Raw genomic sequence first — 25,600 nt, 5'->3', positions numbered from 1 at the left:
AAAGCCAAAGCCGTTTGAAAAACAGAGAGAAAATATCACCCCTTTTAAGGTTTTCTCTAAGAAAACAGCATAGGCTATAAACCAAAAGTCAGGTGAAATCCCCTTTAGAAATGAGGACTGGTGGGGAAATTCTGTGCTGGGAAAGGCTGTGGGTCAGACCCTTATCTCTATTCCCACCCCAGCCACCAGGCTCAGGCAAAAAAACTTGAGGGAACTTTCCTTTACCTTGGGCTGGGCCCTGAGGCTGCTTGATGTCCCCTTCTCTCCATCCAAACACCCCCTGTAAAGGGATGAGTAAGGCACTGAGTCAGACACAATGACACCGGCTGTCACCACTAGACACCATCACCTTTATATGGATTAAGACTAGAGCAGAAGTTGTCTTCCATGTTTCCTCACTTCTACCATTGTCTCCCAGTAAGAAGCTATAGGAGGAACTAAGAACAGGATGTGAGAAAGAACTGAGGTGGAAAGACCAAAATACAGGAAGACAAAATTTGCAGGGATATGGGAACACAGGCAGCAAAGCAGAGATTGGGGCCCACCTGGGAAGGGCAGGCAGGCAAGGCCTGTAGGTATTTACAATAGTCTATAGGAGTCCAAGCCATGGGGAAGGCTGGACTAACAAAGACAGTCCCCTGTGCCAGGGCTGGACTAATAAGGACAGTTCCCCCTGTGGTTTCTCAGGATACATTAGCAACCAAATCAATAACTACAGAACTGGGCCATAGCCAGCTGGTCCTGCCTAAAAATAATACATCTTCCTGCCCAGCCCTCAGGTCCAGAGAGCAAGCTAGGATAGCAGCGGGAAGTAGTGGGGGTGGCTTCTGAGGGAAAGGCAGCAGCAGGTGAGATTGCAGCAGCCTAGAAGAACCAGGAGCCAGTCCTAGCTCCTAGTGGCCTTTTATACCACAAGCAGGCCTCAAGTACTCGATGATTTGGTGTTAAAAACAACCCCAGAGGCTAACTTCATCAGAAAGCCATCACACCACTTTAGAAGTCTGAAAGCTGACAAATTAAAACCTAACAGCAATTATCCATATTTTTAGCATGATAATAAAGCCTTAACATTTGGTTACCATAGAGATCAGTAAAGAATGGAGGAGTCCCACAGAGCCCTGCCCCTGATCCTCTGGCCTTCTCCTTTCAGTTAGTTTCTAGGCTTTGTGGGCCAGGCTCTTCCCTGCTCTGTTATAACCTTTCAAAGCAGGCAGGCGGGTGTGCTTCCCCTTCAGAAAAGCTGTTTCGGGTATACTCAATTCCCTGAAACAAATAAGTGCGAGGTCTGTGATGTCCCAGAGCCTTATGGAAAGCAAGAGTTGGAGTACTGAGCTAGGAGCCATAGTAGATATCAGGTCAGGGGAGCGCTGATGAACAAGGCTTAACCCCCTTTGGATAAGTGGTCCAACAATAAAGGCCAAAGATAAGTACAGAGGCCAATAGGTAAAAATGGTGAGTTTAAGAGGCTTCTCTGGTACTTAAGTGAGGAAGACCATGAACCACCCCAAGAGGAAGGTGCAGAACATGCTCCACACTGCCACCTGGTGGATAGACAAGAACTGTTCTAAGGTACCGAAGCAACCCTGAAGTCGCTCTGGCAGGCAGGTAGGTATGGAGATAATTAAGACAAAGACATATGCAGAGGGATACCTTGGGGTTGGGAGTATAAAGCAGACAAAGGTAGGAAAACCTGTCCAGTCATGAGCCTTTGTTCATTTTTATTTCTTTCTAAAAAGGTTAAATAAATCAAAATCAAAATAAAGGAAAGAAATTGCAATGGCATTACAGATGTTTTATATCCCTAGAATCATTTGTGGTTTTGGCTCATGAGAAGTTACAATCAGACATACCGAGAACACACACATATGGGCAGCAGCCGCCACAACAAGGGGGCTGCCTTTTGTACAAAGTTTATATATATATATATATGTATATGTATATATATATATATATGTATGTATTTATATACACAGACAACAAGGGTATAAAATCCAGTGACAAGGGCTCATATATGCCCAGATAAGGGTTAGGAGCTGCTTTAACAACCAGGGTTAAGCCCAAGCACTCAGGAATTGATGGAGAGTAACAGCCTCCCCTTCATTCTTTAACCCTGGAAAAAAGGGAGGACCTGAGAGGAAGGACAAATATACAAAAGAAGATGGAAGATACTGGAAAGGTACCCCCACCTTTCACTAAACTTCTAAAGGACCTTAAGGCATCCAAAATGCCTAGCAGGACAGATCACTCCCCCATCTCCCAGCAAGATACTGAGCCGAAGTAGTTCTGGCCCCAACCTGTAACAAGCTGAGGTGAAAGGTAGGCGTCACAATGCACATGTCCATGCCATCATCCCAGGCCCCTGTAGCAGCAAGCCAGCAGCTTCCAGATTCACCCTCCAAACTCCAAAGTCCTTCTGACCCAAAGGTCCTACAAGGATTTTCCATGGATTATACATAAAGATGGAGGAAAAGGAGAGAGGTTGGTTTCTTCAGCTGATGCCCTATGGCCTTCCCAATAGGGAAGGAATCCCCAAGGAATCACTAAGGGGTGGTTGGAAAGGGCAATGAAGGTCATCCCAGAAGACAATACACACGGAGAAACATGTATTCAACATAGGTGTTGTGTTGATTCTGTCATCTTCAATTGGGTGCTTTGTTCAGGAGTCCACTCATAGAAGGACCATGGTCAGGAGCTCATCTTTGTGTCCAAGGGTGGCCCCGGTTCCCCAAGAATCAATGTTCATACCCTTAGGATGGCTTGGTCCATAAAACGGAGAGAAGGGGCCATGGAAGGGCAGATGTGAAGAAGGAAGTGGCTGGACCCAGAGGCACAGGGATGCAGTATTCCAGGCCACTGATTTACCTGTGACAAGAGGAGAGGTCAAGGGAAAGCCAAGGGAAAAAGAATAACCAAATACTAAAATGGACCAGACACTGAGACTCACATGGTCTGTGGGGTAAAGAGGCTGGAGAGCTGGAAACACTGGGAGGCAATTGCCTGGGAGGCAAGATTCAGGGCTGGACTCAGAGCTGGACCAGAGAGAGGCAGAAAGAATAAGTGAACACAGAGAATTTCCTCTTTCCAGACCCCAACCCTTTTCCCCCTTCCCCAAGCCAAGTCTACCAGTCAGAGCTGCTGGGTTCAGGGCCCCCAAAGGAACTGTTCCATTCAGTTGCAATGCAGCAGCAGTAGCAGCAGCAGCAGCAGCAGCGGTGGTGGTTGGCAACTGTATTCCAGAGCCTAAAAGGAAAAACAGATAGGGTTAGGTCCCAACCGTTGATCTAAAATTCAACCCAGGTTCTCCCTACAGAGAAACTACCTTCTGCCAGTTTGGCCATGAGCTGTAAACGTCCACCTGTTGATCCTAGATCCAGCTCCTGGTCCCCATCAGGAAAAGTGATGTCTGTGCCACCATCCGGTCGCTCAGTCACCTGGCCAACCCTCATAGGCCGACCAGCAAGCTCAAAGCCATTCAACTGTTCCAGGGCCCGCCGGGCACACTCGGAGTCACAGAACTACAAGAAATTGGGCCATGTGAGTCTCCTTCTGGCCACAAATATCCTCTGAAAGCCTCACTAATACTCCCTATTTCTATATCCCAGGAGAACTGCATGCTCCCTGCAGCACAACTTTGATTTGGCAGGGAATGTTACCTAAAACCTCCATCCCTCCAAAATGTGTCTCTGAAAAGGACTTTTTCCAAATGACTAGATGGAAGTCACTTTCCAATCTAACATTGCAAAAAGTCTCCTATCTGTATGGACTCTGGCGTGATAAGCTGCTTTAAATAAGGGTACATAAAATTAAAAGGAAGGTAGGCTGAGAGCCAAGGCTCCTGGGCTTTTTTTCAGCTCTTAGGACTAATATGTTTTTCTCAGTCAAGAACTAGTAATCTGAAACTTGCCTTGGAAAGGAACACACCCTGATGTTTACAGCAAAAATCTATCCCACCCCCACATACACATCAGTGCTGCTGACCTGCTGACCAGAGCGCCTCTACTCTCTAGTCTCTTTCAGGATGGCAGCATCAGCAGCACCTGGTACATAAAAAGGATTCCCAATCTGCTGTTTGTGAAAGCATGAAAGTTGTTGACCTAAAAAGCAGGCACAGGGACAAAATGCCCCACAGAAGACTGTGCACACAGGGAGCTAGAAAAGGTACCTGCCACCTTGGAATCATCAATACAGCAACTTGGCTTTATTCTAGCATTACCTGCCTTAGAGCCTAGCGTGTGCTACTGACAGTTCCTGGGCAGATGGTGCAGGTGGTCTGCCTTTCCTAAATACTTCCCAGGTGAGCAATTCCCATGCTAAAACATAATCCACTTCCCCTCTGCCCTGCAGGCAGTTGTGGGGATGTTTGCTGCCTGGACTGAGTCCAGAAAATATTCTATCAGACTTAATGGCTGGCAGCCAACCCTCAGTCAGGAGTCACATGGGGCTGGAAGAACCAGTCATGGGCAATGGAAACAATTTTTCTGGAGTGTCAGGAAATGGTGAGACTTACACATTGTTAGGCGGCCTCCATATTCTCCCTATAGTGCTGTTTAGATACAAAGATCTTCCTCAATGAAGAAACTGCTTCAAAAGAGGTAGTGCCAGAGAGAAGTATAACTTCCTATTCCCATCCCTACCATGAGAACAATATACCAGTTCTATAAAACATCTTCAAAAGCCCATACCTAACCTCCCTCATCCCCCAACCTCTTATAGCTGCAGCTTGGAAACATTACTATTACCCAAAGAGCAAGGTGCAGCACCAGGGAAGCTGGTTGAACTCCTGGACACCCCATACCAGGGCCACTGACAGAATGAAGGAACAAAGCCAAGACCTCAGGCAATGCACTCATCTCAAGGGTCATTTAGACAGTTCCTAAAGGAGGAGGATGAAGCTAAGCTGCAAAATCAGACAAGTGGACAAACCCAAACTAAAACTAAAAATTAAAAGACTAGAGACTCACCGAAATGAAACCAAAACCTTTAGAGCGGCCTGTATCTGAGTCCTTCATCAGGACAATATTATCAATCTGCAGAATAGGAAGAAATAACTAGTCATCTATTAGTTAACCCACACCTTTGATCTTTCCTACTCTTTCCTCTAACTTTCTAGTCAGCAACTTACATCCTTCTAAATCTTTAAAAAAGACGTGAAAGGATATAAAAACTCAGTGAACTGAAGTTGAGAACATGGGTTATCAGGTTGGGGCCTATTGTAAGGGGACCTAGATTGTAAGCTCTTACAGCAGTCACATATATTCAGAGTTGTAACTGTTAATTTCTAAATTCTGAGATACTGAGCTCTTTCTGTATAATCTGGTTGTTTCCAGAAACTTTGGGTATTTATGTGACACTTGAGACTCAGAATTAGAGTTCTGAAGCTATGAAAGTCAGCAGTACCTCAAACAGGAACTGTTTTAAAAAGTTGAAAAAGTGATCAGACAGAGTAGAGATAAGAATGAAACTGATCTGGAAAGGACTAAGCTAAATCTGAATACAGGGTAAAGGATGATATCATCCATATTTTGAAACTTCAACTTCTGTGTGAGACCAAAGGGAGAGATGTTTATTTGATACAAAATGTATATTCTGGATACTGAATTTCCTAATTTAACTTGTAGAAAGCTCATCTGCCATTCAGGTGAGCCAAGTTGAATTACCGGTCCATGTACTACCCTCAAAAAGAGAGTGAAAGCCATTTCTTCCTAAAACATTTCTCTGACTAATCTTAATCTGGAGCCCACTGTTTGACTTCATTGTGTGGCTGACTCCTTTGTCTACTGAGAGCATGAACACGGACATGGACGATAACTTTCACAGCATGGCCCTAAATGCCGGTTATGACATATACAACATGTGAGCTAATCATGGCCAGACAGAACTGAAAGGGACACTCACCCTCCCCACTGTTCCCAATTCCCTTCAGAGGTCTTCCTCTTTTTACTCACTTTGCCAAAGGGCTCAAAGATGCCCCGGAGCATGTCCTCAGTGATATTGAAGTGCAGAGAGCCCACATAGAGGCGCATTGGCCCACCGCTGCCTTTCTGCAGGTTGTTAGCCATGGCTGCCAGTCGGTTTTTCTCAGCCTGGAGGAAGAAGAAATGATGGGTCATGTCTTCTGCCCCCTACTCCAATCCTGTTTGTTTTTTTTTCTCATGTTTTAATATTTTTTATTCATGTTAATCATTATTAATTTATTACATTTAGCTTTATAAACCTTTTTGTAATTTAAATCAATGGACACTGCACAAAATTTGGATTGAATTTGTGACAATTTTATAATATTGTAAGAATTATATTATGATAATCAACACTTCATGGATGAAATTATAGATATGAAAAAGCAAAAAACTGGCATGTAAAAGAGAGTATTTATGTATTTCATTAATTTCCTTCCATCTACTCCAATATACCAGAAAGCAAAAAGGAATATCTGTAATGAGTCAGTAATCAAACTCACATGTTAACTCCTGAGTTCTCAGTTACAGAATGACGCCTGGTTTATTGAAAGCTTTCAGTGAGGGCCATGGCATTTTTAGCATTCCTATGCCCTTCTTTAATTATTTGAAATTATTAGATTCATTTTACTAAAAGGTCTGACCAGGACCATTGGAAAAGATCTTTGCTTTTTCTAGAGGCAGCCCTTAGGGGAATTCCAAGGTTGGTTCTTTTTTTTTTTTTAAAAAAGAGGAATTTAATAAGTTGCAAATTTACAGTTCTAATACCATGAAAATGTCCCAATTAAGCAAGCCTGTAAAAATGTCCAAATTAAGGCACCAACCAGAGGTTACCTTCACTTAAGAAAAGCCGATGAAGTTAAGGGTTTCTTTCACAGCTGCAATCCTGTTTTTTTAACGGGTAAGTTCCTCAGCTCACCTGTGAGGCCTGTACAATGATAGGCACTCCCAGCAGCCGCTGCCCGGTCAGCCCTATGGCCAGAGGCACAGATTGGATTTCACAAAATTCCACATAGGCAATGCCTTTAGAACGACGCGAGTTCCGATCTGAGATGATACGCACATCACGAACCTATCCAGGGTAAAAAGAAAATCCTGAGTTGGGCATAAAGGGGACAGGACACTGGATACTCCAAAGAGAACAAACTAAAAAGGAGGAGGGAGTTTACCTTGCCAACAGCAGAGAAAAAGTCCTCCAGGTCTCGAGGTCGAATGCGGGCAGCCAACTGCATACAAAAAACTGTGCGGGCATCACGCTCCTCAGGACTCAGATTATCCACTGGCTCCCTAAAAAGTTGGTAGAATTTATGGAAACCAACTACTCAGTACTTGTCAGCATTTTCCAACTAACCTTCAAGTACTACCCATTCCTGTAGTTTTGTTCAAACAACCTTGTATTTATATCTCACATATTCATTGTATTCATGTTCTCCATCGATGTTTCTAGAAAAGTGTTCACATTAACATACCTGACAGGGCTCTTCTCTCTGAAATGAGGACTTTTGCTGTGTCCATACCTACGCCTAAGAAACAGAGACAATCAATCACCCAACCTTATTTCACACTGGGTCTTTACCAACATGAGGAAACCAGAGTCTAGCACCTCACCTCGCGTCTGAATTGTTAATACCACCCCTCTAGTAACAGGGTATTCTGCCAATCACAATGGGTTAAAAGCTCTCTTGGGCAGGGTCCATAATATAATTTGGTGTTTTGCCCAGATTATAACACAAGCGATCTTATTAACAAAAGATGATACCCGGTGACGAGTGGTGGACTCCTGTAGCGCACACGATCCTCACGCCGCCAGTCCCGACTCCGGGACTCACTACCACGTCGACGATCCCAGCTCCGGCTGCGGTGGTGACGCTGCCTATCCCGACTTCGGCTCCGGCTGCTCTTCTGTCTACGCCGATCTCGGTCTCGGCTACGACTACAGAGGAAAATGATTACTAAGTTTGTTAAAGAACAGCAGGCCTCTTTTTGCCTGCGATATTTAGCTTTCACTGGTATTCTTCCATTTAGGATAATTCCCAAAACCCAATAGCTGGCCTGTGCTTTCCTTTTTAAAAAAATATTTTTACTGATAAATATTAACATACAAACATTCTATATATGGTGTACAATCAGTGGCTCACTATATCATTGCATCATTACAGAAAAAGAAATTAAAAAAACAAACAAACCCACAAACCCTCAAACCTCATACACACTACACCCCTTACCCCTCCCTCTCATTGACCACTAGTATTTCCATCTATCCAATTTATCTTGAACTGTGTCCCCCCATTATTTATTTTTTATCCACATTTTTCACTCATCTGTCCATACCCCATATAAAAGGAGCATCAGACACTAGGTTTTTACAATCACACAGTTACACTGTAAAAGCTATATCATTAAACAACCATCTTCAAGAAACAAGGCTACCGGAGCACAGCTCTACATTTCAGGTACTTTCCTCCAGCCACTCCAATACACCATAAACTAAAAACTGACATCTATATAATGTGTAAGAATAACTCCAAGATGACCTTTCAACTCTGAAATCTCTCAGCTACTGACACTTCATTTTTTCTCATTTCCCTCTTCCTCCTTTCAGTCAAGGTTTTCCAACCCCTTGATGCCAGGTCCCAGCTTATGCCGGGATTTCTGTCCCAGAAATTGCTAGAGAGATTTACACCCCTGGGAGTCATACTGACCTGCGCTTTCTATCCTTGCTTCTACTATGGCTCCGACTCCTTCTCTTTCTGTGAGAGACAGTGAGAATTCTTACTATTATCTCTTCCAAGAAAAAGGAATGACAGTAAGGCCAGGGTGAAACAGAAAGCAGTAAAAGACCAAAGCCCAGAAGATGATCTGACAGTAACTCACAGCAACTGCACAACATCAACTTACACACGGCCCCGAATGCTGTCAGGCATCTGAGGAAGCCGTTTTTTACCCCAAAGCCAAGCAAGAGCTGGTGTTTCCAAATCAGAGGTCCTCTTGCTATTTTATTCAAATGAAATATACCGATGCTAGGACTGATCCACTGGAAAGACTAGAAGATCATTAAACCATATCACCATTATTCCTATGACCCAGTAGAGCAATGACTAAAAGTTAGCAGTTTTAAGAGTTACTACCTCCCCCGTTCTGGCTCTCTGATGGACACAACTATTTCCCTTCCCCAGGTTGCCACCATTTTCTTTACCCCACACTCACTTGCTTGTTTCACCACTGATGCTGCTCCCACTGGTACCACTGCTATTGTTGCTGGAGCTGCTGGTGCTGTTGGTCATATTGCTAGGACGGTCCTTTTTAATGTCTTTCCTTTGCTGCTCATCCTGAGAGGTTCACCAGGAAAATCCCATAAGCACAAGGTGGCAGGCACACAGATTTCATTGGGCAAAAGAATAGAAGAAATGTGAACAAGGGAAGAAAGTCCATGAAATCAAAGCTTTCAATTATCTAGCCAGATTTTGAGGTCCTGGATTTCCAAGTAGGGAGAGTAAGATAGGAAGCAAGGATACTATCCAAAAGGAAGAGACAAGCGTGGCAGATTTTGATGTTGAAACTTAAGCTACTCAACATCTGTTCCAATGACATTTGCATCCCAGGGGAGTGAGAAATCAGAGATAGGTCTAAGAATGCTGACTTTCCACCATGTAACCAAAAGTTAAAAACAAAACACTTGTTCCCACCACCACCCACATCATCTCCCTGCCCCTGGCTTTGGGGGGGGGAAGGGGAGGGATCCTTTTTTAAAAACCTGGCCCTTGAGTATGAGTGCTCCAGCTGAGCTTATTAAAAGCCTACGACAGTACGACAGGGCAGGCCACGGTGGTTCAGCAGGCAGAGTTCTCGCCTGCCATGCCAGAGACCCGGGTTCAGTTTCCAGTGCTGCCCATGCAGAAAAAAAAAAAAGCTTACACCGTTTATGAATGGCTGCACTTAATGAATAAGTAGGAAAGAAGAGTCATAAAATGTTGAAACTGATAATGCACAGCTGCTATTTCTTACTAACCCTATTTCAAGAGTTGGGGTAGGGAACATTACCTCCTCTTTTTTATAGGGAGCCTCCAACATGGCTTCAATCACTATATCAAAATCATCGGACGCCATTGTGCCAAAATCTGAGAAGAGGACATTGAAACATAAGAACCTCATTCACATTTTTCTTCCTCTTCCAGCACCCTACCTTCTCTTACCCCCTCCAAGAAAATGACTTCAAGGTACACAGTTCTAGTGAATAAAAAAGTATCTGCAAAGTCCCCTTTGGGGAATGGTGAGAAAGGGGGAAAACTGAACTTCCCCAAGTTGCATTTTTGATATTCTCACAAGCAGTGGAGACAACCAAAGCAATAGGCTGAGACCCCAATCTTGGGGTTTGTTCATATGAAACTTAACCCCACAAAGGATAGGTCAAGCTTACTTAAAATTAGGCCTAAGAGTCACCCCCAAGAGAACCTCTTTTGTTCATATGTGGCCTCTCTCTCCAGCCAACACAGCAAGCAAACTCACCACCCTCCCCGTCTACGTGGGACATGACTCCCAGGGGTGTGGACTTTCCTGGCAATGTGCGACAGAAATCCTAGAATAAGCTGAGACTCAGCATCAAGGGATTGAGAAAACCTTCTCGACCAAAAGAGGGAAGAGTGAAATGAGACAAAATAAAGTGTCAATGGCTGAGAGATTCCAAACAGAGTGGAGAGGTTATCCTGAGCAGTTATTCTTATGCATTAAACAGATATCACCTTGTTAGTCAAGATGTAATGGAGAGGCTGGAGGGAACCGCCTGAAAATGTAGTGCTGTGTTCCAATAGCCATGTTTCTTGCAGATGATTGTCTAATGATATAGCTTTCACAATGTGACTGTGTGATTGTGAAAACCTTGGGTCTGATGCTCCTTTTATCTACCTTGTCAACAGATGAGAGGAACATACGGAATAAAAATAAATAATGGGGGAACAAATGCTAAAATAAATTTAGATTGAAATGTTAGTGATCAATACAAGGGAGGGGGGGCAAGGGGTATGGTATGTATAAATTTTTTCCTGCTGTCTTTTTATTTCTTTTTCTGAATTAATGCAAATGTTCTAAGAAATGATCATGATGATGAATATGCAACTATGTGATGATATTGTGAAATACTGATTATATATATATGTAGAATGGAATGATCATAAGAATGTTTGTTTGTTGTAATATATTTTTGTAATTTAAAAATTAATAAAAAAATGTAAAAAACAAGATACACAGTTCTGTTTCTTGAACTCCAAAAGGATCTTACCAGATGTCTCTCACCCTAGATTTATTTTTATGCCTTAAACTAGTTCTCCTTTATGGCTTAAAAAAGGTCAAGAGTCTAGAAGGAAACCAAATACCTAAGTAGAGACAAAACACATTATATAGTCTCTCTTGGGAAGAAAAGATGTTGGTATTCAAAGAGGTATTATTCATATTTTAATGGACACTAGGCCCCCATTCCACTGTTTAAAATGCTGCATAAATAACTAGTTTAAGTTTAAATCTTAATAACAGGCAACTTTTTTTTTTTTTTTTTTTTTTTTTAAAGAGAGAGGGAGGAAGGGAAGGAAAGACAGAAGGAAGGAAGGATGGAAGGAAGGAAGGGAGGAAGAAAGGGAAACATCTTTAAACATTTTCTTGTATTTTGTTTGTTTGTTTGTTTTTTACATGGGCTGGGGCCGGGAATCGAACCGAGGTCCTCCGGCATGGCAGGCAAGCACTTTGCCCGCTGAGCCACCGCGGCCCGCCCAACAGGCAACTTTTGACAGTCATGACTATATTCATTATCTTGATTTTGCTAGTTTCATGGGTGCATATATATATATATAGATATATATATATATCAAAACCCATCAAATTGTACATTTTAATATATATAGTTTATTGTAGTCAATTATACCTCAATGAAGTTGTAAAAAAGAAAAACTGATCTGAGGAATTTCTGTGACAAGAAGCTCGTCATAATCAGACTATCTACATCCAGAAGAGCTCTGTCCTTTTCAAAGCAACTAATGTGCCACCTAATGTTGGTCTGATTGTCCTCAAAGACCAAAACCTTTCTTGATGATCTATTTAAGTATAACAATATCTATCACACACATGCAGTCATAGTACATATTATGTGCTAGTCATTGTGCTAAGTATGCCACGGGGAAATAATTCATTTGGAGCCAAATTTAAGGCTTAAAATGGAAATCAAGTCAAAGAACGTTTAAAACCAGTAGTGTCAATTTCTTATAATATCGCCTTATTTTTATTTAGTAATCAAAGGTACTATATGCTATAAGCAGCTCATATCTGATCTGATGCACAGATGAAAATATTGAGGTTTTGTGAACTGCCCAGTCACATAATTCTAATGAAAAAGCTGAGTGTTGATTAGATAGGTCCATTGACTCTAACGTTTGGTCTGCCATATCAGGTTACCTTTCTCATGTGATTTATAACTTAACCTTAAACAAAATAAAATAAAATTTTAAAATACAGCATACCAAGATGCAAGATGTTTATTTTTAAATAGTCACTTATTTGGACATGAATATTCTGATGGGTTATCTAAAATAATCAGTCTCATTAGTTATACCTTACTGTGTGCCTCCTGGATTTAAGGCATGCTCAGTGTATACTTCAAAATATCAGGAACCAGGCTAATTGTAATATGTACTCTCTAGCCTGTTGTGGGAAAACAATTCCAAAGATAAAAGGTTTTAGTATTCAAACTCCATTCCTTTCAGTAATTTCAGGTACCAAGTCTCAACAAATTTTCTAAGTGTTTTAAAACTCCTCTACTTTTTACAATATGCCTTTTCCTCTCCAAAGGAAACACTTCTGACTTCAAGAATTGCTTTGTTGAGTGTCAGCACAGGGTAGGAATAACTTGACAAATGTATAAAAACTTTCCCTCAATGCACAACTCTACAAATGAACCCCCATAATCGGAGTAAAGTTTTCACTCATTATCAGGAACAAATGAATGAATATACATTTTTTTAAACTTGCACCTTCACTGGGTTAGTGAAGTTAGTTATATCTACGGTAATCTTTCTAAAGCCCAGATTGCTAGACGTTTTCACATTGGTAGTTTTCAAACTCTGGGTCCTAGCTTTTGAGTCAAGGTCTATTCAATCCCATCCGTGCATGTACTACACTGCTTTTTTCCACCCCTGCTCCAAAAACTGGGTTAGGATCCATAATCATTGCAGTGGCTGGTCTTTGTCACAGCACAGTAAAGACACAAGTTAGCATGAGGAAATCAACAGCTTCTTAAATGTGCTTTTTCAAACTACCTGCATATCCCCCTTCACCATCTTTATATCATCTTATCCCATATTGAGAAACACGACTCTGAGACAGTGTTCTCAACCTAGATAACTTAATAGTTTTCATGGGAAACGTTCAACAATTCCATGAAAAGTCTGTAAGGACCCAAGCTGAGAAACTCTGCATGAAAAGTTAAGTACTGTTCTCACTTCGTACCACAGGGGTCAGAAACACAAGTGAAGATGCTGCAATCATGTGGCAGTATTTTTATGTAAGATATTTGTCCAGGTAATCCTGAACAACTGTGTGTTACTTTGATTTAGATTCTCAAATTTAAAATGCAAAATTAAAAAATTACTACAGAAATCTTGTGGCTCCCTTCCCAAGAAGATGTCTGTGGAAGGAGCTAAATTTGAGAAACACTGTCCTAAATGATTGTCAATTATTACTTTTTTCTTTTCCTACTCTTTGAAAATTTAAGAATCCCTTACCATATAATTTAGTTTTGTGTTCTAGAATTGCAAGATTATGTTCCTTTTCTTTTGTGTTCTTTAGTGTGATTAATTTGTTTTCTAATAAAGAACTCTGAGATGATGAAAAAAAAACAAAAAACAAATTCTCTTCTGAAGGGCAGAAGAGAATGAAGAACCACTGTCAGCCCAGTTCAGGCAGAATTCACATGTTGGAGTCCCAGGTCTAATTGTAGCGCCATGTCCTGGGTCCAGTCACTGAACTGGGCATAAACACTCCGAACTGAAAGAAGCTTAATTAAGGACAGGAGCAAAAATAAGAAAGTTAAAAACATTAATTGAAAAGCTTCCTTTCCCATGTTTGTGTAAGAAGCCATGCCCTTTAAAAAATGGTCCCGTAAGTAACGGACTGGCACTACTGCTGCGAGAATTAGTGTTCCCGGCGCTCAAAGTTCATATATGGCCACACTACGCCCCTTTATCACCACTAAATGTGCGCTTAAAAAGGGGAGAGGAAAAGCCCATTGAGACGAACAGTTAATATGAGTTCAAGAGGCTGGGGATTAAGGAAGAAGTCTCAATTTCCTTATGTTTCTCTGAGTGATGCACCAGGGTCTGAAAACTGTTCATATGTGTCCTATCGGGGGGGTCGATGTCCCATTCTGGATGGGGGATCGTAAGCGTCATGGCTGAAGAGACCTAAAGACGGAACGAAGTCACTGGGATCCTTGAAACAGCATCTTTATCGGTAGAGAAAAGTGCCACGACGCTGCCAATCCCTAAAACGACGCTACTGGACGGCATGTAAGTAGTGAACACTTCCAGTTAAAAATAAAAAGGATTTTTTTTAATTTAAAAAGTTTGCCTCATTCTGCTCGTGACGCCATCTTCTACCCGTGACGTCAGGGGGAGGCGCCATGCAGAACGTCACGAAAAGGGGACGTCGCGGGGGTGGGGACCGGATTGCGGGGTTTCTCACCAGTTCCGGGTCCCCGCAGGGGGGTCCCGGGTCTCTCCGTTCCCTTGGGGCTGTTGCAGGGGCGCGAAGCCCGGCTACTTCCCAAAGGCTCAGCAGTAAAAGCAGCACTGCAACCGGAGCGGCTCTTCTTCCCGCAAAATGGCGGCACTCCGCTCTCTACCAGAACTTTCCCCAAACTGCGCATGCACCGAAACACAGACGGCGGTAGAAATAACCTCGCTGGTCTCGTGGCAACAGTCCCGCATACGAGTTTTCATTGGCTAAACTCCTAGGGGTGGAGCCAAACTGAACAGTTCCTTAGCAACCATCAAGTTCCCACTGATTGGCTAGCTTCTTACAGCAACTAAAGTGGAAGCGTCCTTTGTAGTCGCCCACCACTCTCTCGTTGGCTAAATGACCTGCGGAAGGCGGGGAAAACAGCAAGAAGAACCAGAGTAAAGTACCCACCTTCTCATAAAGAAGGCGCTAGGATTGACTAGGCTAAGGCGATGGGCGGGGCCAACGAGAATGTACAATAGACGTCTTTGGCCGTCCCCACTCTGATCTGCTGAGGTGGTCCCATCGTTCTTCCCAAGGAGAGTTTTGCGAAGAGCAAATGCTTGTTTCACAACGGCACAGGATGTAAGACTTCGCATTCCCATTCGGACGGTTGTCTACATAACTCTTACAGCACCTCCTCCCGCTCTCAGTGACTGGGATCTGGGTAACAACTCTTACCAGTTTTGTGTCCTTCTACGCTCGGCCTGTCAAGCACTTTTGGTTCAAGTCAGTGCCCCACACACCTCCACTGCAAGGGCAAACTTGAGACAGTTTCTCAGGTCTTCTTTGGTGCAGCAGCACTCAGACCTCTAACCAGAAAGAGAAGGAACTATTGTTCACTCTCCCATTCCAAGGGCTTCCAAAGCATCCAGACTTCAGATGCCTAATATAGCTAAGCTACAATCAGAGGACTTGTTCCAGTTCTGATTTGAATATTTTGTCATTAGAGCATTTTCCACTTCCTTCTCCATACAACAGACTTGGACTAGATAGTCTTTTAGGGTTTCAAATTATAACGTTGTGATTTTATTTAAACAAATAGGTGGCTTCTCACTGGCGATGCCTTGTTAGTTTTTCCCAAGTTTTCTCCCAAGTAACAAAGGAGCTGGCAGTCTGGAGCTTCCAAAAGGCATAGGGAAACTGGCTTCACTCACTACCCCATTTTGTCCCAATGTGGCAAAGTCTATGCCTCTTCCTCAGAGAAAAGCCTAATCACAGGCCCTGAGGGACAAGCCCTTACTTTAGCTTGTAAAAAAGGCTTAGGATCATAACTCCTAAATGGAGAATAAAGTTACGCTCTCTTTGGGTCTTGAATAGCATAAGGGCTCAGAGCTGAATATGATTGGGTCAAAGTGGGGTTTGGGAAAGCAGAGGCAGGGGGCAGTGGGGTTGAAGCAGGAAGGGTCATAACTTTACTTTATTTGTATTTCCTCCTACACAAAACCATCAAAACCGGGACAGAAATAGGCAGAGAAAGGGCTGAAAATGTGTTCAAGTCAAATGTCCTCAGGATTATCCCAGCGAGCTCTTGAGGCTGAGTGCCTGGTTGGTGTGGCTGCAGATCCAGCACTAATTCCTCATGCCCTGGCCTGAGGTCTTCACAGATTGGTGGCTCAGGCCCTGTATTTAACTCTCATCCTTTGCTCACCTTGATGTAAGGCAGCAAGCAGACTGAAATGCTCCTCTCTGATCGGCAAGAGGAGTCACAGCCCACTGATGTACTGCACCTTCTGTACTATAGGAGCAGAACCGGATGTTGCTTCCAAGACTCTGGACACTTGCAGGCAGAGCTAGAGACCAATGGTATACGAGCGGCCTGTGGGGTTGTGAATAGCTGAACAGACTGGTGCTGTCACAGCCCACTCATACCACACCTTCTTGGAATTGTTGCACCGCCAGAAACGTACACAGATGGTCTGGCCTTCACGTACCGTAATGGGCTGCTGTAGGAGGAAAGACAGAGAGGTTCAGGGTGGACCAAATGAATAGTATATGAATAATGAATAGTATGTGGCAATATACTGAGTTAGGTGTAGAGATGAAATGACATACATGAGTATTATAATTCTTGAAATTTATTTGAAGTCTGTCAAAACCTTAAACAATCAGACATTGAAAAAATAAAAGTGTGGCGAGTGCTATGAACATGTACATGGTGCTATGAAAGTACCCACAAAAGGGAACGTTCTGCTAATGTTAAAGTAGTCTAAGAAGTCATGACAATAGTTTATCTGACAATAATAAGAGACCTGGGAGGTAAATTAGCTGGGAAAAGAGATGAGCAAAAAAATTTTTAGGTAGAAGAAAAAGTTGTGAAAGCCTGAGACAGGAAAGAAGATGGGTATTAGAGGGGACAAAAGTAGGTCTATAGGGCTGAAAAAAATTAATCAAGGGGGTCAGTAACTGAAAAGGTAGAGAAGAACTAGATCATGTCAAGTCTTAACAAGAAAATTCAGGATTTTGACCTTTAGTTAAGGGCAGTGGGAAAGCATTGAAGGATTTTAAGCAGTGAGATACATGATCAGATTTGAGGCTTTAAAAGGTGAATTCTTAATTAAGGTAGAGAACAGACAGAAGAGCCAGAGTAGATGTAGGGAGGCCAGACAGAAGACTTAAGTAGCTATTCAAATGCCTACAATAGAGATCTAAAAGCATGTGAAAGAGGTAGAACATGGGTCACAGCCAAGTACCGTTCTGGGAAAAGAGGAAGAGGTAGAACACTAATGGTAAAAGTTACTCATTCTTAACCTACAGCCTTGAAGGCAATTCATACCTTAATGGGGAAGAGAATGGGGAACCAAGAGAACATTCCAGGAGAGTGAGTCTCTGGACGGATACCTGGGTGGACAAAATAGTGTAAAAAACCAAGGTCTTCATGATTGTGCCTTCTGTCTCAGTTGAGGGATATATCTTCTATGATCATGGAAACAAATATTCAAAGACCCCCATTTACTAACCCTTGGGTTCCCCTCGAATCCAAATGGCTCATAAACTGTCCAGGCAGTACCCCCAAATACTCTACCTCCATTGCCTCAGACACTCACTCAGAGTGATGTCCTGATAAAGCACAGTTTCAAAGTAGCCTGCAAAGCCATGCAGCACTGTGTTCACCTCCACAGGAAACTTCAAGGTGCAGTAGCGGTTGTTATCAACCATAGGATCTGTCAGGAAAAAGTTGTGTGTAGGTGGTGAGGGGCCAGGGGCTCAGCAATTTCGCAAAGCAGGAGCATGAACCAGAAAGGGAAGAGTAGATAGGGCACACCTGGGATGGCAAGAGAAGCAATCAGGAGGATAAACTCACACTCATCCAATCAGGAGACCTCACCTCTGTTGGGATGGCTGAAGGTAAAACAAGGTTGTGGCGCAGAGAGCTGGTGGAAGTTGTGCAGCCGTACTACATAAGGCATCTCAAACTGGGCCTGTCCCGAGAGATGGAAAGCAGGAGTTAGAAAAGACAGGCAAGAGATACCTACTTCTCTGAGGGAAAGAAATACATGCCACAGGGACACAGAAAAAAATAAAAATATAGTTTAACTTCAACCTCTTGCCCCAGCCCCTATCTGCTGCTTCATCTTTTCACCTTCTTCCAATGGAAGAGAATAGTTGCTGCTAACATAGAAAAAGAACTAAAGAGAGCCACTTCCTTCCAGAAGAGAACAGTTCTTTACCTCAGGGTCACGGTCCTTTTCCCGACAAGCTCGGACCTCATTGTACAGTTTGGAGGAGGAGATGGGAGCCAGGAAGGAGGTATACTCCCCAGGGATGCTCACACCATCATCTGTAGAGCAGGAGGGTCAAATTAGTTCCCAAAGGATGCAGATAATGCACCTAACAGAAGGTTCACATAACACTCCCCCACATCAAAACAGACCCAAGCTGGCCTGCTCCCACTTCTTGTCATGGGGGATTACACTTCCAGGTAAAAGTATGAAGTTATACAAGATTAAAACTGGAAGAAACCTAAGATATTGGAGAACTCCTTCTCTTTTTTTTTGTTTTTTTTTCCTTCTCTGGTTTTTAACTTTTGTGTCACAAACCCTTTGTGATTCTGATGAAAGCTAAGCTGATATCAGGTCAGCTCAGGGAGTTCTTACACCTCAGGTCAAGAATCTCTTCTCTAGTCCACTCTCATTTTTCAGATGTGAACACCGAGCTTCATCTGCTAAGGCCGCAGAGTTAGCAGAGTAGCAGGTCTCAAACCTGTATGATCTGACCCCAAGTCCAAACCACCTTTCCCCTAAGCTCCTTGCAGGCTGCTGACCCACCCAACATCATGCCTCCTCAGCCTTCCCACCTGATAATCCATTCCCCATAGTCAGTACACCCCAGCCTGGAGGCACCTTTTAGGAAATGCTGGGCTCCATCCAGGCACTCAGGTGACAGTTCATTGTCAGCGAAGGAGCCCAGAAGCTCACTGACAATGATGTCTGCTTTCTCTGGAGCCACCCATTCCCGCATGTCCGATGAGACCACTGTCACCTGGCTTCCCCACTCTTCGAACTGCCAGTTCTCTAGCCTGAAACAGAGAAGATACAGATGAGGATACTGACGGGGAAAATAGGGAACTGGGGCTAACTCCCCAACAAGCAGGTTGCTACTCACGTCACCACAGCATTTGGGTTTTTTTCCACAGCATACAGCTTAATCCGCCGGTTGGCTTGCTTGGCTGCCCGCAAGGAGGCGTTCACCAAGGGGCCCCGGCCTGCTCCCAGCACCATCAGCACTCTAGAAAAAGAGGGAAAAGAGTCAGACAGACTTGGAATATAGAATGGCAGACATGCAAGATCCTGGAATCACAAGAGAGCACTCACTGGATTTTAGTATCCTTCTCTTCTTCTGATACCCGGTCCAGCAGACATTTATAGATGGCCTGGGGAGGAAAGAGAAGTGACCTCAGCAGGTATGGACTCCTGGGTATAATCCCATCCTCACCAAGGCCACCATAATCCTATGTTTGCCCCAACCTGGGACCCACACTGTACCTGCTGGTACTGAGAGTATTTGATGGGGTCTTTTTCAAAAACTTCATATGTCTGAGATTCCAGATTGTCCATCAGTGGCTGATATATGAGAGGCAAAAGGCAAAGTAAGTCAGCCAATTTCTGGCAGGGACAATACAACAGAACACCAAAAACCTTTCCACTGCCTCCTAAGTTCTGGTAGGGATTCTGTGTACCTACTCTCAAGAGGTATTTTTCCTCTCCCTCTTCTCAGTGTACTCCAGACTCACCTGGAGCGGGGACTGCAAATAGTCTTCATAACCCTTGGCAAAGAGCTCATAGGCATTGGGTGGAGGACGGTTCTGGCTCAGGTATTCCAAGTACTGAAGATAGGAGCAAAACTCCTTCTCTGAGTGGTGGTTGGTGCCCGTGATGATGAACTGTACCTCCAGCTATGAGAGAAATCGGACTATCAGACATAGCCCTCAAACCAAGATTCTGAGGTACCATTATTTATTATGAGGCTTCAATGAACATATAAAGCCCTCTTATGCCACATACACATCATCCTGGCTTATGGAGCCCCACAGACCCTTGCTGTAACTTCTTAAGTGAAAGTTTGGGTAAATTCTCACCACTTCAATAGGCTGAGCCCTCGATCTTGGCGTTTGACCCTATGAAAACTTATTCCTGCGAAGGAGAAGCTAAGCCTACTTATAATTATGCCTAAGACTCACCCTCAGTGAACCTTTTTTGTTGCTCAGATGTGGCCTCTCTCTCTAAGCCAACTTAGCAGGTGAACTCACTGCCCTCCCCCCAACATGAGATGTGACTCCCAGGGCTGTAAATCTCCCTGGCAACGTGGAACAGGACTCCTGGGATGAGCCGGGACCCAACATCATGGGATTGAGAAAGCCTTCTTGACCAAAAGGGGGAAGAGAGAAATGAGACAAAGTTTCAGTGACTAAGAGATTTCAAATAAAGTCATGAGGTTATCCTAGAGATTATTCTTAATCATTACATAAATATCTCTTTTTTAGTTTATGGTGCATTGGAGTGGCTGGAGGGAAGTACCCGCAACTGCTGAACTGTGTTCCCAGTAGCCTCGATTATTGAAGACTGTGTAACTATACAGCTTTTACAGTGTAACTGTGTGCCCATTTGAATCTGTGGTAGACCCCAGAAAAGCCATGTCCTTAAATCCTCATTCATCAGTGCTAGCTAGGAGCTTTTTGATAATTCTCACCAAGCTATGACCCACCCAATTGTAGGTGGGAACTTTTGATTAGATGGCTTCCATGGAGTTCTGACTCTACCCATTCCAGGTGGGTCTTGATTAGCTTACTGGAATCCTTTAAAAGAGGAAACATTTTGGAGAGAACACAGAACACACACAGCCAGAGAACTTTGGAGATGAAGAAGAAAACGCTTCTGAGGTAGCTTCATAAAACAAGAAGCCTGGAGAGAAAGCTAGCAGACACCGCCATGCTCACCATTTGCCTTTCCAGTCGAGAGAGAAACCCTGAACATCACTGGCCTTCTTGAATAAAGGTAACCTCTTGTTGGTGCCTTAATTTGGACATTTCAATAGACTTGCTTTAATTGGGACATTGTCACAGCCTAGAACTGTAAACTTGCAAATTAATAAATTCCCCCCTTTAAAAGCTGTTCTGTTTCTGGTATATCATATTCTGCACCTAGGAAACTAGAAGAGACTGTGTGATTGTGAAAAGCTTGTGTCTAATACTCCTTTTATCCAGGGTATGGGCAGATGAGAAAAAAATAAGGAAAAATAAACAAATAATAGGAAGGAGGATAAGGGGTAGAAAAAAAAATTGGGTAGATTAAAATACTAGTGTCAATGAGAAGGAGAGGTAAGAGATATGAGATGTATGAGTTTTTCCTTTTTATTTCTATTTCTGGAGTGATACAAATGTTCTAAAAATGATCAGGGTGATGAATACATAATTATGTGATGATATCATGAGCCACTGATTGTATACTGTGGATGAACTGTATGTGTGTAAAGATTTCTCAAAAATATTAAATGACAAAATAAAAATAATTAAATTCTCATGGGATCTGGTTCCAGTTTTCTGGGCCTCAAATGCTATTTGTCGTGTGGTTCTCAAGACTCTAACTTTGCCAAAATTGCTCTCTAGAAACCAGAGAGGAAGACTGAGTTCCACAAGAAAGGATCCCAAGAGGACCAGCTGGACCACCTTTAGAACTCTTCTACCACCTACCTTGAGAAGTCGGAAAATCAGCCTCTGGTGCATTTTAGAAAGAACAGGAAATCCCTTCTTATTAGTCAGGAAAATGCTGGTGGGGAGAATGGCTGCTTTGATGGGCTCCCCAAGCCAACGATCAATGACATGATTAGATGGGAGATCAGCCCCAATTTCAAGAGCTAGATGAGGGAAGAGAAAGACCTGTCAACTATTGCCAGAAAGAAGCCCTTCCTTGCTTCTTTGTGCAAGGCCTGCTTACTCTTCTTAAGAACAGGGCAGACTGAGGTACGGGAAAAGTAGCAAAATTGCCCAGTAGCCAAGTATACATGAAATTTTAACTACTGATTCTCAGAGGAGATCAAGAAGGGATACCTAGACAAGAACTCTCATGAACTTACCCACTGCGATCCTCTTACTATAGTCACACAAAGTCCGGAAGTTGTGCCACCTGCCCAGAATCAAATCAGAAAAATACAGTCACATTCACACGGCCACCAGTCACCACATCTCAAGAAAATCTCACTACAAGTTCCACCCTGTACTTCCTCTTACCCTTTACCCTTGCATATAGCAGCACAAAAGGGAGACATACCACATCCACGTTTTCTCTTCCCCACTGTACTCTTCTGTGTGTGCAGTTGGTACATTCTCAATTATATCATCCCGCAGATCCTCTGGGGCCACCAACGGTACCCGCATCCAAAACTGCACAAGAACAAGTATGCTATTTAGAATTCTATTTTGAACTTATTGGGTCCAGAAAACTTCTCCAATTAAAAAGATCTTGATCCAGATCTCAACTTAATCCCTTTATGTACTTTTCCCAATTTGTAACTATGTACATATTATGGGTATCATATCTATGTCCTTATATAAACCCCTGCCTTGTCATTTAATTCAACTCTTAAATTTCAGGAAATAAATAACTGACATATTCTATACACTTTGTAACTTTCTGCATACTAATTTTAGATGGGGGGTGGACAGTGCTGATACTTCAATTCTGCAAAATGCACCCTACACTGAATGGCTAGGCATGAGAAGACACTTAGCACAGCCTGACTATTATAATATGCAGCAGGAAAGGAGCCCCTTGCTCATACCATGGAGGAGTGGTGACCAGTGTGGATGTGGTTGGTCAAAACTCTGGCCAGGTTCGTGTTATCCTCCTGATTGAGGGGCAACAGGAAAGCTGGAAGACCCAGATATGCCCCAAAATTCAGCTCCTGTAACATGGCCTGAAATAGAGATCAAGAGGAAAAGGTTAAGAGCTCACACCACAAATATGTTTAATACCATTATATAAGATACTTGATTCACCAAACTATAGGAGGAAAAAACCCAGGTTGGTTACAGACATAATCTTCAAATGAAAAAAGATTCAGTGGAAAGGTGACAGACAATCTTACCGCCTCTGAGTTCCTGCGGATTTTCTCCACTTTTGAGTCTGGACGAATCCATGGAGAAAGCTTTCCCACAATTAGTGTATTCCAGTCTGCACAGCCCCAAGAAAGACAAAGAATAAATGAAGTTCAGCACTTTACTCTAAATTTCTAGTTCTTAGCAGGGAATAAAGTAGAGGTGAAAGACAAGGACTTTTTCTATCACAGATATGGGATACTCTAATCCAAAATAGAGAACTAAGGCTTTTAACAAGCAAAGATGGAGAAGGCAAGAGTATCTTTATCCCAGGGGACTAACCAATATTTCCAAGTTAGAAATGGAGAATGAGAGCTCTGATAAAGCATAAGTTGTTACTGCCTATGATAATTAAGGGACACGGGATGGTCCCTACCCCTTCCCGACAGCAGTAGGTCAGATCTTGTCTGGGGGCCAGGCCGATTCTTAGCAGGTTCCTGAGTGAACTCCCTCTTGAAACGCGGGTGGAAGACAGGCATGCAGAGGAAATCAAACCTATAACCGCGACAGACCCAGAGTCATTATGTAAAGCAACTGTGCCCAGAAGTCCAAGCAACTGGATTTATAGTATCTCCACTTGTACAGGCCTTTTTAAGCTACCATCAGTCTATGACCCTGAGCTGCTGTCCATCTTTTGGAGCATATCACTTCCGCTACACTGTGCCTCAACTTCCCCAAAAAACACAGTCATGGCAAATATGAGTAGAGAAGAGAAGGAAATCCAAGCCAAGTACAATTCTTGCTACTTCGCTCTATAGGCCTTTCGGGACCTGCACACAGAATCTGTCCCAATACTGCTCGGACCTCCCTTCTCAGAATTAACCTTTTTTTCCTCCTTGCCAGGTAACAATTCCTCCCACTCCCACTCCCACAAAATAATCTCGACTTCTAGGGCCTTGAAGGATCGAATGCACTCCCCTTTTTGGGGTTCACCTAACAGCTCCCCCAACTTTTGGGCTCAGTGACCACACGAACGCCCTTCCCAATAAGTTTCCTTTCTCACGCTCCTAGGATCGAGGTCTCTCCCTCCAAGAAGTGATGGTTTTTCCCGCCCATATCCTATCCACTCCGACCGCGTCACTCCTGCCTCTCGAAAATGACTGCCCCTCTCCGTCCGCGAGTTTGGACCCCGCATTCCGCTTGCAGAGGTCAGGGCCCTCACCCCTGCTTGGCCACAGCCCCCAAAGTATCAGCTATTTCGGGGACGCAATTGAGGTCCCTCCCGCTGGACACGCGGCTCCCACCGGCACCTCCGACCGCCATCGCCGCCATCTTTCCCCTAGCGCTGTCCACGCCGGGATTCCTTGATAGTAGCAGCCAATCACAGAGCGGAGAAAAAGCCGCCAGAAGGCGGGACGAATTTGCTTAACCATCAGAGTCTCTCCCACCGCGCGAGCAGAGGCGGGCCGGCGAGAAGTGCCAATCCGCGGGCGGCACCATGATGTACGGCGTGGCTTTCCAAAATGCACCAATCGCAGGGTGTAGTTCGTGACGAACTTCGATTTCCCACAATGCTTCACGTATTTCCAGACTTCTGTTAATTGACTACACAGCCCATAAACCCCTGCAGTATAAGCTTGAAGTATCATCACTGGGACTACCAGGCTTGTCTTAGGGCCAGTGGCGCAATGGATAACGCGTCTGACTACGGATCAGAAGATTCCAGGTTCGACTCCTGGCTGGCTCGGTTGGACAAGGGCTACCTTATTACACGGTCTATTATTAATTATATAGAGCTTTTTATTTAGTTCTTTTTTAGATTTCGTTATCATCTCGTTTTTAGGTCTTAATTCTATTAGGTTGTGCAGCTCTCTTATGTCAGCCTTTTCCCGTTATCCTCTTCAGAGGTGGTGGTTGTGTCACTACCTAGATCTACATTCACAGTGAGAAAATATCATTAATGGCTGGGTCTCTTAAAATGGGCTCCGTTCCTTTAGTATGTTACATGTTTAAATTTACCGTGGTAACCACTAATTCTCCGTGATTCTATGTCTCAAACACAAAAGGTAGATAAGCACACCCATTCCCATAGACTGGAGAAAAGGAATTCCCGACGAGTGATTAGAGAGGACGGAAGTCACGGTGCTGCCTGGCAGGAGGCCCGACAGAAAGTCTGCATTTCCCCACGTCCACAGCAGCTAGAGGGACGGAAAAGAAGGAAAGGAACAAAGCCAGGAAAGCCATAAGGGGGGAGAAAGGCAATGGAGTCCAGAGATGTGAAGGACCTGGCAATAAGGAGAGAACACAGCACAGGAGGCCGTAAACAGGAGGCGTTGGCCGGCACGGGTGACCAGTT

The 25,600-nt window shown here is 43.6% G+C and overlaps 2 protein-coding genes and 1 non-coding gene across 6 annotated transcripts; 1 reads left to right on the top strand and 2 right to left on the bottom strand.

Annotated features, from left to right (window-relative positions):
* Positions 1–1,698: 1,698 nt before the first annotated feature.
* On the bottom strand, positions 1,699–14,894 carry RBM23 (RNA binding motif protein 23). Of its 4 annotated transcripts, XM_077127207.1 has the most exons (14): positions 14,676–14,892; positions 9,996–10,072; positions 9,162–9,283; positions 8,657–8,704; positions 7,714–7,887; positions 7,424–7,477; positions 7,124–7,241; positions 6,874–7,026; positions 5,946–6,083; positions 4,962–5,027; positions 3,320–3,515; positions 3,124–3,240; positions 2,945–3,029; positions 1,699–2,862 (listed from the first exon to the last, which is right to left on the bottom strand). In XM_077127207.1, the coding sequence occupies exons 1-14, from the start codon at positions 14,857–14,859 to the stop codon at positions 2,859–2,861; spliced, it is 1,536 nt and encodes a 511-aa protein (XP_076983322.1). In that variant the 5' UTR covers positions 14,860–14,892; the 3' UTR covers positions 1,699–2,858. The 4 variants fall into 4 exon arrangements, with proteins under 4 accessions (XP_076983322.1, XP_076983324.1, XP_076983323.1 ...); XM_077127209.1 differs by lacking the exon at positions 8,657–8,704 and having other exon boundaries at positions 14,676–14,893; XM_077127208.1 differs by lacking the exon at positions 1,699–2,862 and having other exon boundaries at positions 2,941–3,029; positions 14,676–14,893.
* A 1,209-nt stretch (positions 14,895–16,103) lies between these two features.
* On the bottom strand, positions 16,104–24,632 carry PRMT5 (protein arginine methyltransferase 5). The gene is made up of 17 exons (XM_077127206.1): positions 24,467–24,632; positions 23,681–23,799; positions 23,295–23,380; positions 22,989–23,123; positions 22,478–22,590; positions 22,284–22,333; positions 21,901–22,064; positions 19,945–20,106; positions 19,697–19,774; positions 19,526–19,584; positions 19,317–19,439; positions 19,055–19,230; positions 18,383–18,492; positions 18,040–18,133; positions 17,759–17,875; positions 17,488–17,552; positions 16,104–16,657 (listed from the first exon to the last, which is right to left on the bottom strand). Exons 1-17 carry the CDS (start codon positions 24,574–24,576, stop codon positions 16,505–16,507), a joined length of 1,914 nt encoding a protein of 637 aa, XP_076983321.1. The 5' UTR covers positions 24,577–24,632; the 3' UTR covers positions 16,104–16,504.
* Positions 24,633–24,918: 286 nt separating this feature from the next.
* Positions 24,919–24,991, top strand: TRNAR-ACG (transfer RNA arginine (anticodon ACG)). Its single transcript has one exon. It is a non-coding gene; the product is annotated as a tRNA-Arg (tRNA).
* Positions 24,992–25,600: the final 609 nt, after the last annotated feature.

This window comes from Tamandua tetradactyla, chromosome 14, assembly GCF_023851605.1.
Source record: "Tamandua tetradactyla isolate mTamTet1 chromosome 14, mTamTet1.pri, whole genome shotgun sequence".
Lineage (NCBI taxonomy): Eukaryota > Metazoa > Chordata > Mammalia > Pilosa > Myrmecophagidae > Tamandua > Tamandua tetradactyla.
This window is presented reverse-complemented; position numbering and strand designations above follow the sequence as displayed.